The sequence below is a fragment of the Odocoileus virginianus genome, chromosome 6 (genome assembly GCF_023699985.2).
Source record: "Odocoileus virginianus isolate 20LAN1187 ecotype Illinois chromosome 6, Ovbor_1.2, whole genome shotgun sequence".
Lineage (NCBI taxonomy): Eukaryota > Metazoa > Chordata > Mammalia > Artiodactyla > Cervidae > Odocoileus > Odocoileus virginianus.
The window spans coordinates 63,965,809-63,979,428 of NC_069679.1; the positions used below are offsets into that span (position 1 = coordinate 63,965,809).

The 13,620-nt window shown below is 41.8% G+C and overlaps 1 protein-coding gene across 3 annotated transcripts in view; it reads left to right on the forward strand.

Annotated features, from left to right (window-relative positions):
• Positions 1 to 13,620, forward strand: part of MTHFD1 (methylenetetrahydrofolate dehydrogenase, cyclohydrolase and formyltetrahydrofolate synthetase 1) — a 60,467-nt gene that overhangs the window by 13,707 nt on the left and 33,140 nt on the right. For 2 of the 3 annotated variants that reach the window (XM_070469461.1, XM_020879214.2), the window contains exons 2-6: positions 1,614 to 1,698; positions 10,010 to 10,069; positions 10,494 to 10,547; positions 11,426 to 11,562; positions 11,679 to 11,779. In XM_070469461.1, the coding sequence (XP_070325562.1) occupies positions 1,614 to 1,698; positions 10,010 to 10,069; positions 10,494 to 10,547; positions 11,426 to 11,562; positions 11,679 to 11,779 (437 nt within the window). The remainder of the gene's footprint in view (positions 1 to 1,613; positions 1,699 to 10,009; positions 10,070 to 10,493; positions 10,548 to 11,425; positions 11,563 to 11,678; positions 11,780 to 13,620) is intronic. The other variant, XM_070469463.1, reaches the window with a different exon arrangement.

The following is a 13,620-nucleotide window of genomic DNA, read 5'->3' on the forward strand; positions in this document are numbered from 1 at the left end:
GTTTTGTGTCGGAGCAGAATTGTGCCTCTGTTCATTAAAATCCCAGGAAAAGAAATCCAATAGTCAGTTAATGCTTGTGTGTGATTTGTGGAATATTGGATTTGAAAAAACAGAGCTACTAGCTGTAAGATTTTGCAGTCCTAGTTCTAACTTCCTGTATCACTAAACATTCTTACCATTTACTAGGCTAACCCAAATCTATTCTTTGCTACTCCTGTGCTTTTTTTTTTTTTAGTTACTTTGTTTTTGGTTGTGCTGGGTCTTTGTCACTGCACTCAGGCTTTCTCTAGTTGCAGGGAGTGGGGGCTCCTCTTCACTGTGGTGCATGGGCTTCTTGGCAGTGGCTTGTCTTGTCACGGTGCGCAGGCCCGAGGGCGTGCAAGCTTCAGTAGTTGCAGCGCATGGGTTCAGTGGTTGTGGCCTGTGGGCTCTCGAGTGCAGGCTTAGTAGTCATGGCCCTCTGCAGAATGTGCAATCTTCCCAGACCAGAGATTGAACCCGTGTCCCCTGTGTGGCAGGTGGATTCATATCCACTCTCCCACCAGAGAAGTCCTCCTGTGCCTTTTTTATGCCAGAAAAGTGTTAAGTGTGGAGAGCTGGGGGAGGGAGTAACCAGATTAGAATGAGGGAAGAGATGCTGTGAATATCGGCCTATTTGTTTGTCAGCTGTGGTTAAGATGAAGACAAATGACAAAACTGGTCCTTCAGGAGAGACAGATCCTGTTCAAGTTAATAACTACATCATAACTGGACAGGTTGGACTAATTTGAATGTTTACTTATGGATGTAATGGCATTTACTTAATGTCCTATTGTAGAGAAGTCGTATGTTAGTATATTGATGTATCTTTGTTTCACAAGAGGTTATGCTTTCAACTTAGTAAGGGAAATTCTTTTGTGAACCAGGATATAATTTGTAAATTCATACTGAATTCAGAGTGGGATTCATTGATTTATCATTCAAGCTTCTGTGGATACCCTGTGATCATCTTACTAGGTACGGTAGGTTGAGCAGAACGTGTGAGCTTGAGTTCTTTCCTGTAAATTTTTTTCCTATAGCACTCAGAGAGTGGAAATACTGAAAAAGATGAAGATTAGCAGCCTTCCAAAAGTGTTGGTCCAAGTTTCTGTTTGTTCCCTGTATGATTTTGAATGCTATAAATGTGTATGTTTTTTAAAAAATTTAATTTTATGCTGGAGTAGAGTTGATTTATAATGTTTCAGTTTCAGGTGCATAGCAGAGTGATTCAGTTATATATATATCTAGTCTTCAGATTCTTTTCCCATTTAGGTTATTACCGAATAATGAAGAGTTCTCTGTGTTATATAGTAGGTCCTTGTTGATGATCTGTTTTATATATTCAACTAGTGTGTTTTTAAACTAGTTGTCCCATAACCCATGGCCCAGTCAGTGTCGGTGAGAATTAGAAAAGATCCATGTCTGCTTAGCCCTGGAAAACTGATGGCTGGTATGGAGTACATACGACATCAGATCATGTCTGTTTAGTGACGGTGTTTTTTCAGCTTCAAAGAGAAATACGTCTAATAATACATATCGCTTATTTGTGACTTGGAACATTAAGTTTTAACTCCAGTCTTTTCCTTTTTCTCTAGGCAAATAAGGGAGAGACTGAAGAACCAAGTCACTCAGATGAAGGAGGAAGTACCTGGTTTCACACCAGGCCTGGCAATTTTACAGGTATTATGATAGTGTGTTTCCACTAGTATCTTTCTTCCTTTCTCAATCTTTCAGGAGCACTTAAGACGGCAGGCACACGGAAGCGCTCCCTGTTTTTTGGCTCCTGTGAAACTTTAGACCTTTTCAGTTTCTCTGTGCAGGCAACTCCTCTTTAGCTCAACTTCTGCACGTGGACCAGCCCTGGCTCTCTGCTGTTCTTTGTGGGTACTTTTCCCTAATCCAGCATCTCTGGATCATTGGTCTTAGGACCCCTTTACACTCAAAAATTTAAGACCTTAGGGAACTTTTGTTTATATGAATTTATCCATTGATATTTTACTATATTAGAAATGAAAGCTAAGAAGTTTAAAGATACTTGTATATTTTAAAATGCCGATAGTAAGCTCACTATATATTAGCATTAAGTAATATTTTTATGACTTAGTAACTCTTAGAAACAATGGAGTGAGAAGAGGGGCATTGTTTTACATTTTTGCAAAATCCTTTACTGTCTGGCTTAATAGAGAACAGCTGGATTCCTATCCACTTTTCAGTCTCTTGCTATGCTGGTTTGATTGAAATATATGAAGAACCTTCACGTATATCTGACCTTATACAGACATGGTTGTAAAAGGAAACATTCTTTTAATATTCTTCTCAGATAATTGTGGATGTTTTTCTTTAGTACTATAAGGACTCAGTAAGTAAAGTTTTTAAAAGGTAGTTGCAGTGTGAAATCTGAAACTGTTATCAGTGAACTTTCATATTTTGTTGTCAGAATCGTGTTTTCTGTTACAGTTTGAATGGATATTTACCTGTGTGTGGTTTTGTTATGGCCTTCATTCCTCATCTGAAAAATGGTTCACTGAATTACACAGATCTCCCAAATGTTAATACATTTTATTACGTGATATTTTTAAAAATCGTAATCATTATTATCACCAACAAGCTCATCTGAAAAGCCTGTAAGTGTTGAGAAGTTGTCAAGCTCACAGGAGTACATAAATACCAATTTTTTCTTGAAAGCTCCAATTTTGTCATTAGTTATTTTCCTTGAAGTAGCAGGCTCGCTTTATCCAATTTTGAGAAAATATTTGCTAAATGTTCAAGCCCAAGTAATCATTGTTTGTCAGTTGTTCTTTTAAGTAAATTTGGTGTTTCATTAAAAAACTGGCCAGTTCTGCTTGCATGGCAGGAAAGCACAAGTGCTTTTCCTGGTGACAACCACTTCGGTTTATGGCCAAAGTGCTTTATGATTGCTTCCCCATTCTTTATGCAGAATATTTAAAAGACATGTACTCAAGGCTTGAGGTTTAATAAAAATAATTTTTACTGCATCAAGAGCACTTCTAAGTGAAATTGGTATGTGTGTTGTTTTCTTTTATTTTTTCTTTTTTTACTGAGTGTGTGTGACAGTGAAGGATATCCTTATGACTAGTACAGTTTGGTGCCATTGTCTTGATTCTTACTAAGTCATCAGCAGCCTTACCCGCCATAACTTTTGCAGCCTTGATACACGTGTCAGTACAGTGAAAATGGCAAATGACATCATAGTATTATGATGACACTAGCAGGTCTTCTAAAATGGTGTTGGGGTTCCCCAAGAGTGTATGATCCACACTTTGGGAACCTCTGCCCTGCACAATTCATCTGACCCCCAGATATCAACTGTAGGTCAGGAACTTGTAAACCTGGATTTCTTCTGAGTTCCAGACCCTTAGCTTCCAGGACATCTCTCCCTTCTCTAATCTTTTTGCTTACTGTTCCTGTTACCTTGACTATTTGAATGCCAACACTCAGCCCTCAGACCTCTTTTCTACCTTATTCTTTCTGTAAGTGAGCCCCCAGGCCCATGGCTGCTTGAGAGAATACTTCCTAGCCAAGATTTCTTCCAAGAGCTCCAGGTTCATCCAGTAAGAGGTCTTCAATAAAAAGGCAGAAGGTATTTCATAAGTACGTGTCATGTGGACAGATGTACAAATGAATGTCTAAAGGGTTTATTGGGACGACAAGAAACTGATAGCTTGCATTTGAAATTCTGTTCAGAAGCACCTGGTCCCTCACATCTCAATTCTGTGTGTGTGTGTGTTTCCATGTATATCCTTTAATTCCTTGCTAAGTTCTGTTCCATGTTCACCAAGAATTTCAGAGTGAATAATATTCCCCCCATTGCTACACATTATCTGAGAGGCCTTAGTGGAGAAGAAGAGCACAGAAGGCCTGTCGTTCTGCCTGCTGTGTTCTGTGCTTTGGTCGATTTTCCTTTTTTATTTTTACAAATTGCTAAGAATCAAAGGTGTATGTTGTGGGTGTACACTTGGTACATTTGTGGGACCAGTTATTTCTTGGCTTATTCTTGTGAATTGTTTATTGTATGAAGAGTAAATGTTGTAGACAAGAAATCTGTCTCTGTAAAACCCTTTTTGTAGCAATATCGAAGGTTTTTTTTTCCCCGTTTTTAAAATTGACTTCCAAGCTCCTATTTTAAACTTATTGATTGCAAAGTGTTTTTGTTACATAAATGCTGTTCTGCAACTTGTCTCCTATGTTCTTGCCAATAAAACAGTGGTAGAATATTTTAATCTTGCACTTTAGCACCAGAAGCAATGTCCTATGATGCAATGCTCACAGATTATGTTATAATCACATCTGTGCCACCTCAGACCTCTTGGTTTTTTTTTTTTCCATCCTGGTGACTGGCACCACCATTTCCCCAGATACTCAAACCAGAAACCAGAGCTGTGTCTTGGGCTCTCTGCTCTCCACATCATAAGCTCTTGAATCTCCCCTCCTTTTGTGTATTTATTTATTTTAAAAATCATTTGGTTTAATTTACTGTCATCATCATTATTATTATGGGTTGTGCTGGGTCTCTGCTGTTGTGCCTGGGCTTTCTCTAGTTGTGGTGCACAGGCTTCTCATTGAGTGACTTCTCTTGTTGCGGATCACAGGCTCTAGGGGACACAGGCCTCAGTGGCTGCAGCTCACAGGCCCAATAGTTGTGGCGCACAGGCTTTGGTCACTGCACCGCATGTGCAATCTCTCTGGACCGAAGATCACGCCCTTGTCCCCTCTGTCAGCAGGCGGGTTCTTATCCACTGCATCCCCAGGGAAGTCCATTTTCCTTCCTCTTGATTTCTACTGCTTCCACCCCACTGGGTCACTAGTCACATGATTACAAATTTCTGATCTGGATGCTTCCAGTCTGTCCTTTTAACTGCAGAGGCCACCCTTGTCAAAATGCAGATCTGATCACAATCAATCCAGCCACACACACTGCCCATTCGTTGCAAAAGGAATGACAATGCTGTTTATGTAGTGTCTCTGTAGTTCAAGTGATCTGTATATATTTCTGGTAGTTTGAATTTTTATCTTACCCCCCTACAGGATGGGAGCTGTCTTCTTAGAGACAGTAATGAAACCACGCAGGAGCCGATGGGGTCCCATGTGGTACAAATCCTTCCTGTGTCCCCCATTTCTTGTTTGTAGGAAATAGGCTTCATTCAGCCTCACATAGGGCAGATTCAAGCAGTTGCTTATCAGGGAAGAGAGGGGATGTAGAAACACAGGAGAGGGACTGTCTGGAAACAGTAGTACAGCACCGCCTTCAGGCAACGTCCTGGTTCCTTCTCAGGGAATATACATAAAAGTATCTTTGAGTTATTCTTCAGAACCAAGGCCCCCCACACAAGTGAAGGATGGTAATTTCAAGCTGAGCACAAGATTCCTAGAGCACTTCCCTGTTTCCTCACCACCAGCCAATCTGAAGAAAGTCACACGCTGTAGCTCTCAACCCAAGTCCTGCCTATAAAATCTTTTCCCTGGAGCAGAAGAAAAACTAATGAATAAACCAGTACCCAGGATATTTTATGTTGTAAAACAGGAATCGGAAGACCATTTTGTTCTTGTTCAGTTGCTCAGTCATGTCTGACTCTTTGTGACCCCATCCATGGACTGCGGCCTGCCAGGCTTCCCTGTCCTTAACCATCTCCTGGAGCTTGCTCAAACTCAAGTCCATTGACTCAGTGATGCCATCCAACCATCTCATTCTCTGTCGTCCCCTTCTCTTCCTGCCTTCAATCTTTCCCAGCATCAGGATCTTTTCCAGTGAGTCAGCTCTTCACATAAGGTAGCCAAAGTATTGAATCTTCAGCTTCAGCATCAGTCCTTCCAGTGAATGTTCAGGGTTGATTTTCTTTAGGACTGACTGGTTTGATCTCCTTGGTATCCAGGAGATTCTCAAGAGTCTTCTCCAACACTGTAGTTTGAAGGTACCAATTCTTCAGTGCTCAGCTTTTTTTTACTGTCCAGCTCTCACAGCAGTATATGACTGCTGGAAAAACCACAGCTTTGACTATGTTTGTCAGCATGTTGGCCTTTGTTGGCAAAGTGATGTCTGCTTTTTAATATGCTGTCTAGTTTTGTCATAGCTTTTCTTCCAAGGAGCAAGGGTCTTTTAATTTCATGGCTGCAGTCACCATCCTCAGTGATTTTGGAGCCCAAGAAAATAAAGTCTGTCACTGTTTCCATTTTTTCCTCATTTATTTGCCATGAAATGATGGAACTGGATGCTGTTATCTTCGTTTTTTGAATGTTGAGTTTTGAGCCAGCTTTTTTCAGTCTCCTCTTTCACCTTCATCAAGAGGCTCTTTAGTTTCTCTTTGCTTTCTGCCATTAGGGTGGTGTCATCTGATATCTAAGATTATTGATATTTCTCACAGCAGTCTTGATCCCAGCTTATGCTTCATCCAGCCTGGCATTTCGTGTGATATACTCTGCATATAAGTTAAATAAGCAGGGTGGCAATATATAGCCTTAATGTATTCCTTTCCCAATTTTGAAACAATCCATTGTTCCGTGTCTGGTTCTACTATTGTTTCTTAACCTGCATACAGGTTTCTCAGGAGGCAGGTAGGATGGCCTGGTATTCCCATCTCTTTAAGAATTTGCAACAGTTTGTTGTGATCCACACAATCAAAGGCTTTAGCATAGTTAATGAAGCAGAAGCAGATGTTTTTCTGGAATTCTCTTGCTTTTTCTTTTTTTCGTTTTAATTTCTTTTTTTTTTTTTTTTTCCATTTCTCTTGCTTTTTCTATGACCCAGCAAATATTGCCAATTTGATCTCTGGTTCCTCTGCCTTTTTTAAATCCACCTTGTACATCTCAGTTCATGTGCTGTTGTAGTTGTTATGATTTGATTTGATTTGTTCAGTCGCTCAGTTGTGTCTGACTCTTTGCAGCCCCATGGACTGCATCACGCCAGGCTTCCCTGTCCTTCACCATCTCCTGGAGTTTGCTCAAACTCATGTTCATTGAGTCGTTAATGCCATCCATCCATCTCGTCCTCTATCATCCCGTTCTCCTCCTGCCTTCAATCTTTCCCACCATCAGGGTCTTTTCCAGTTAGTCAACCCTTTGCATCAGGTTGCCAAAGTATCAGAGCTTCAACTTCAGCATCAGTCCTTCCAGTGAATATTCAAGGTTGATTTCCTTTAGAATTGACTGGTTTGATCTCCTTACCGTCCAGGGGACTTTCAAGAATCTTCTCCAACACCACAGTTCGAAACATCAATTGTTCAGAGCTCAGGCCTGGGTAATTTCCTAGGCTAACAAGTGGGAAAATTATTCCAGTTACTTTGGAGAAGTGGCAGGGATTTCCAGGAATTGGGCCACTGCCCACGTTTTGGGCTTTTATGGTCACCCTCGGCACTGTCCTGGTGCCTGGGAGTGTCATTTGGCTGCTAATGTATGAAATGAGCACATAATCAGGCTCTACTGGAAGTAGATGGCCCTACTGCCATCCTGTCCTAATGGATTCTAACCAATTTTTGTGGCATCCTGTTCTTTAACGGTTGTGTCGTTCTTTTAATTGTTGTGCCCTACCCCCTTCCCTTCTGTCTCAATAGGACCTTTTTTGGATGATGTAATTGACCTCCTTCAAAGAAGAAATTGGTATTTCTGATAAAATGCTCAAGTGATTTTTTTTTTTTTTATAAACTATAATGGGATTAAGATTTGTTCTGGGAAACCAGTCTGCCATCCACCCACTTGACTGTCAGTCAAAAATCTACTGTTCTTCAACTAAACATTCTTTTTGCGTCCAGTTTGAGAATGATTGTGTAACCATTTTCCCTGTAAGATGCCTATACTGAGTGTTTCAACTGGATCCTACGAGGTCTTTTCCTTTGCCTTAGGATTACAATCAGACTTTGATGTATGCTCATAACTCTTAAGGTTTTTTAAAAAAAAAAACTGGTGGTCATTTTGGAGTTTTAGAAAAATTCCTTCAGAAACATCCAGACATAAACAGCAACAGCAACAAAAGACTTCAGACTTTTGTAATACTAAATGCCAAAAACAGCAACCTTGAAGGAAAATATCGTGACTCCAAACTTGGCCAAATACGTCCTTCGAGTGCAAAGACGGCAGAGAGATATTTTCAGGTACACACAGACTTGGGAGAATTGCCCACACTTTTCCTGGAAAAGTGACTTACAGTTGTATCTCAGCTACATCAGAGATGAAGATAAAGTATAGAACAGTTGTAATTTATTTAAAAAAAAAAAAACCAGCAGGGAGTGATAAAAACCATTTACTCTCAGAGTTAAGTCGAAATAACTAATTGTAGTTATGAATATGGCCTACTTAAAAAACATACAGCCTAAGAGCTGTGAGTTGTTTATTTAGTGTCTAACTGAGGGCTGTACCCCAGGAGACAGCAGTAGTCTCTCCAGTTGCTCAGAGAAACTGTTCCAAAGAGGTCAGGGGAGGAGCCAGTATATATCTGTGAATGTGGACTGGGGATACAGGCAGTCAGGATCTCAGTGAAAGGTTAACTGCGGGCGCCAGGATCAGATATCTCAATGATTTTAGTGCTTTTCTGTGTGTGAGAAGATGCATGAATCTGGGGTCATGGGCATTCTTCCTAAGACACACATTTGAACGCTCTAAGGGGCCCACATATCCAAAACATGGAATGCTGCAACATGATTTCCTTTCAGGGTGGACTTGCAGGTCTGTGACTGCGGTGGCTAATGATGTGATCCTTACAGAACTGGAATGGCAGGAGACATTCTTTGTTTACAATATAAGTAAAAACAAAGTACTCTGACCTTTCTTATTTGATCTAAAAATCCTGGAAGGTTTTAAATCTGGTAACCAAATCAGTGAAGGTTGGATGATAGGGCAAAGGTCATACATGTGAAAAGGATAAGAAACATGAGCTGCATTAAAATCCCAGGGAAATCCTCCCAGTAAGCAGCTAATGCATTTAGGTGTGGAAAACCAAATGCCCCTCACTGTACTCCTCTGTCTCTCTTGAAATTCAGGTTAGCACTGGCAAAACTGAGATTTCTCTAGAAGGACACCTGCAGCTAAGAGTGAGGCCGTGTTCCGTGAACCTAAGGAGAGCCTCCAGGAACAGCATCAAGTGACTAAGCCTGGAGCTGCTCTGTTCCTAGGGCCAGCTGCTTTCTCCAGAGTTGTCCTGGGTAAAGCAGCCACGCATCACTTATCTCTGGTGTTAAGGGACCTACAGTTTTCCCTCTGCAGTTTGGGGAGAAACCAAACTTATTGTGATAAATCTCCCCGAGAGGACATTTCATCATTGAAAAGAACAAATGTCAGCACTGAAACGTGGAAAAATATTTGTAAAGGAAAATTTTTAGATAAATGATTACAGTGAAAACCTATGTATTTCCATGACTAAAGAAACAGGGAACATGTTGAGACCTAGCGTGGTGGGTCAGAGAAGTTGGTCTCTGTGTCCTTTTTCCTGTCTGTCTTGAAGGCAGCAGACTGCCCTTTGCCTGGCATAGGTGAGTGTTCTGTGTGATCTGGGAATAGTTAGGGTCACCATCGCTGGTTCCTCTTCTCCATGGCTGAGCCTGAGAGCTTTCCCCTGCCCCCAGGGGTGGGGAGAGGATGCAGATGTCTTCTCAAAGCTACGGAGTTTTCTTGCCTGTTGACAATTTTTCAGCCCCCCTGCCCTGTTGTTCTGGTTCATCAGCTTGCTGGCAAGCAGAAATTCCCCATGTTTTAGGCAGGCCATTGCACCCTTGCTTAGTTTCCAAAACAGGTGCTGAAGTTTCTTTTCTTTGGGGATCAGGTGTGGTCTCTTTTGGGGATCAGGTGTGCTTTGCTCTGTTTGGTACCGCCTGCTGTGTTCATGTCTCCATCCTGTCCTGACATCCTCCTTATTCTCCTGTAAAAGTTCTCGGTAGCAGGAGTCTCATAATTAAACATTGTTTTTATCCAAACTGAAATTTTAGAAGCTTTGCCATACAGTTTGCCTTTCCCTAATCACCCGATTTGCATGTCTTTATTATTCCAGGTTGGCAACAGAGATGACTCTAATCTTTATATAAATGTGAAGTTGAAGGCTGCTGAGGAGGTAAAGTCCAGAAAAATGGTGCCAACGCCCCCAACTCGGCTCCCCCCCCCCTCCAGGTCCTATCTGTCACCCCTGAGCTCCTCCCACAGAAACTTTCATCACCCACAGCAGACTTCAGTTTATCTGTTTTGCACGTTAGAAATGGGTGACAGAGCTTCGGCCTGTAGTTTGCCCTGTGGTGTTTTCTAGTCAGTGACCTGCTTCTAAAGAGCAGGAGTAGAGAACGTAAACGCGCTTCAGTTGGGTGGTGACAGTTAACAAGGGAAGGATGGGTGGGTCAAAGCGAGAGACTCATTCTTCAGGACATGTGAGGGCGAAAAGATGCCTGCCACACTTGCTTTGGTTTAGTCACATCTGCAGAGGAAACAGGCCCATGTCTCAAGTCCTTCTGCCATGTACCCGTTTTTAATGTTCATTCTTGCAGATCGGGATCAAAGCCATGCACATTAAGTTACCCCGAACGGCCACGGAATCTGAGGTGAGCAGTTAGGAGTCAGCTATTAAGAGGGCAGCTGAAGTGCTTTTCTCACTGGTTTTAGTTTCGGAGAACTTTAAAGGCTGATACATTCAGCACACAAGAGACCACCAGATAATTCTTTCTCCTCAGACTCAGCCTCCAGAAAATCTTTGAAAATCAGTAAATGGGGCAGTGCCAGCTGTGAATGTTGGGTACTTGCAGTGCGATTGCCCGTATTTTGCTTCCAAATCATGTGCGATGTTCATTAAAAACTGATTGTTGACCTGTCGTTTTGTGTACTTTAAAAATGAAAACATATTTCATTTACATGCTCTTCAAGAGCAGGCAGGACAAATCTTGGGTGAGTCAAGTGGCAACTGTGGTTGCCGGTAGGTGGGGGACTGGCTGTGATGTGACAGGAGGGAAAGGGGACTTTCCGAGGTCATGGATAAGTTTTACCTCCATACGGTCCAGCAGCGGAGCCACTAACCCCATGTGCTTATTTAACGAAAATGAAATAAAATTTTAAATCCCACCCCTCAGTTGAACTAGCCACATTTCAGGTACATCAGGAGCTACTATTGGTAAGGTACAGATTATAGAGCATTTCCGTCATCACAAAAGTCTTGGTTTAGATGATGATAACATGAATTTTACTGTGTAGCAATAGATAAAGTTCTTAGCTCTTTTATTTGATGGAATTCTTACCAGCCACCTGAAGATGACGTTCTGTGTTAAGGTAGAGTTGCTCTAGAATGCAAGGCGAGAAAACTATAGTTAAACTCTCAGTGTGTGGAGGGGGGCGGGGATGAGGTAACCTGGCTTTTGACTTGGGAAATGTTTCTCTACCCTCTTGATTTCTCCATGGTATATAAATTGGTATGTGGTGTGATTTTTAGGTGTTAAAGTGCATCACATCATTGAACGAAGACCTCACTGTGCATGGGTTCATAGTGCAGCTACCTTTAGATTCAGAGAATCCCATTAGCACTGAAACATTGGTCAATGCTATTTCCCCCGAAAAAGATGTGGACGGGTGAGTGTGGCTTGGCTTTCTGCACCACGTTGCTTGATTCCGATTATAATATATTCCTACTTCAGAAACATGTTGTTTCTAAAGAGTGAAGACACCTGTCACTTTCCTTGTTTTAGATTGAATAGCATCAGTGCTGGAAAACTTGCTAGAGGGGACCTTAATAACTGTTTCATCCCTTGTACACCCAAAGGATGCTTGGAACTCATCAAGGAGACAGGTAAAAACAGAAACGAAGCACCCTTTTGGGGACCGTGGTCTATACCTTTGGAGGTTTAGGGGAGATACACTGTGGGCCCTAAAGAAGCGGGCTTGACTGGCACAAGGACCTGTCTGCTAGGGGCTTCTTGACCTAAATTCTCAATGTTCTCAACAGCCCTTTGAAGTAGGTACTCTTACTGTATAAGAGCTGAGAAGACATTCTCAGAGTGATCGGGTCATTTGTCCAAGAGGCAGCAAGGCCAAGATTTGAGCTCAGAGTTATTTGAGTTCAAAGCAGATTATTTTGTGTGGAAAAATAACCGATATGGTAATACAAATTCATGTTGTCTGTAGAGTGAAAAGTCCCCACCTCAAAATGGGCCACTGAGCCATTGTATTTCTGGCAAATGGATCCCTTGAATAACCAACTCCTCATTACCTAGTCAACATGTTGGTATTTCAATTTCATCATGAATACTTTTTAGCAAAGGTTATTTTTTTATAAGGAAGTGTGCCCTTTTTAGAGGAAGTGGGCTCAGAAATTTCAGGTGGTAAGTGTTGGCTAACGTAAGTGAGAATTTTCTGTGGCTGGCAAGGAAAGGTCAAGGTATAACCCTTGGGACAGCTATTGCTGATCAGTCCTACAACTACATTTATCCTCTATGGCTTGTTTAGCCTACAGTGTATTACAGCTCGATGGAAATCAGTCCCTTAGGCTGCAGCAGCTGTAGGGCCTCCACCTCCTCTTGTTGGTTTTAATTAATTAATTAATTTTTATCTATTTAAGCTGCACTGGGTCTTAGTTGCAGCATGTAGGATCTTTAGTTTTAGCGTGTAGGATCTAGTTCCCTGACCAAGGGATCGAACCCAGATCCCTGTGCATGGGAGTGAGGAGTCTTAGCTGCTGGATCACCAGGGATATTCCCTCTTGTTGATATGGAGGCAACCATTTGCCCTAGTGTAGCTTCAGGTCCTTTGCTGAACCCTCAAAAGTATAGAAAGTTACCTTATAAACACTTCACAATTTGAGGACTTTACTTCTAGATGTTCATAATGTTAGCATTATATAGAAACGTCCCTATTTTGAGGTAGAGTTAACGTTACACAAGAAGCATAATTTGAACACAAACTGCCTTGAGTTGGCTTCAGTAGGACTGGGTGTAGGGACTCAGCAGAGACCTCGTTTCTACTCCCCTTTGCGTGGCAGCTCATTCTCAGCTCTGCTTGGTCTCCCGGAGCAGCTCCAGCCTGTTCCACCCTTGTGCCTAAGAGTGATGGGGCAGATCTTGTTGGCCAGGGGATGAAATAACAGTCATTTGTCCACACTTGGGTCCTCACCCACGCCATCTCTACCGAGGAGAGTATGTCGGTCCTGAGGGATGTTGGAATAGTGCCAGAAGAGTGGGTGCTCAGTAAACAAAAAGAAAACTATATATATTACAGTTAGGTTCCCCTTTATTACTTCCCTGCAAATAACCCTGTGGCTCATGCCCTAAGCCAAAAGAGAAATTTGGATGAGGAACTAAAGAATTACTGATACTAATCTAACTTCCCTCACTTCTCTCCTCCACTCCATTAACATGCACCCTATTTCTTATAACTTTTTCCCAGGTAATGTAATCTGCTCTCTGCTTCCATATGACTGTTTAGCTGTATGTCAGGGTTTCTTTCTGCTTTGAGTGTAGGTTTTCTTCCCACTCTGCTATGACTCAGTAAATGGATCTTGGCTTAAGCTCCGCTCAAAAACCCACTTGCAAGAAGGCCACATGGACAAGTCCCAATTTGGTAGATGAAACCCTGAGTTGCCAAAGAAGAGATGGTTTTAGGAAGATTTGCTTTTGACGCTAAGAACCTGTTTTG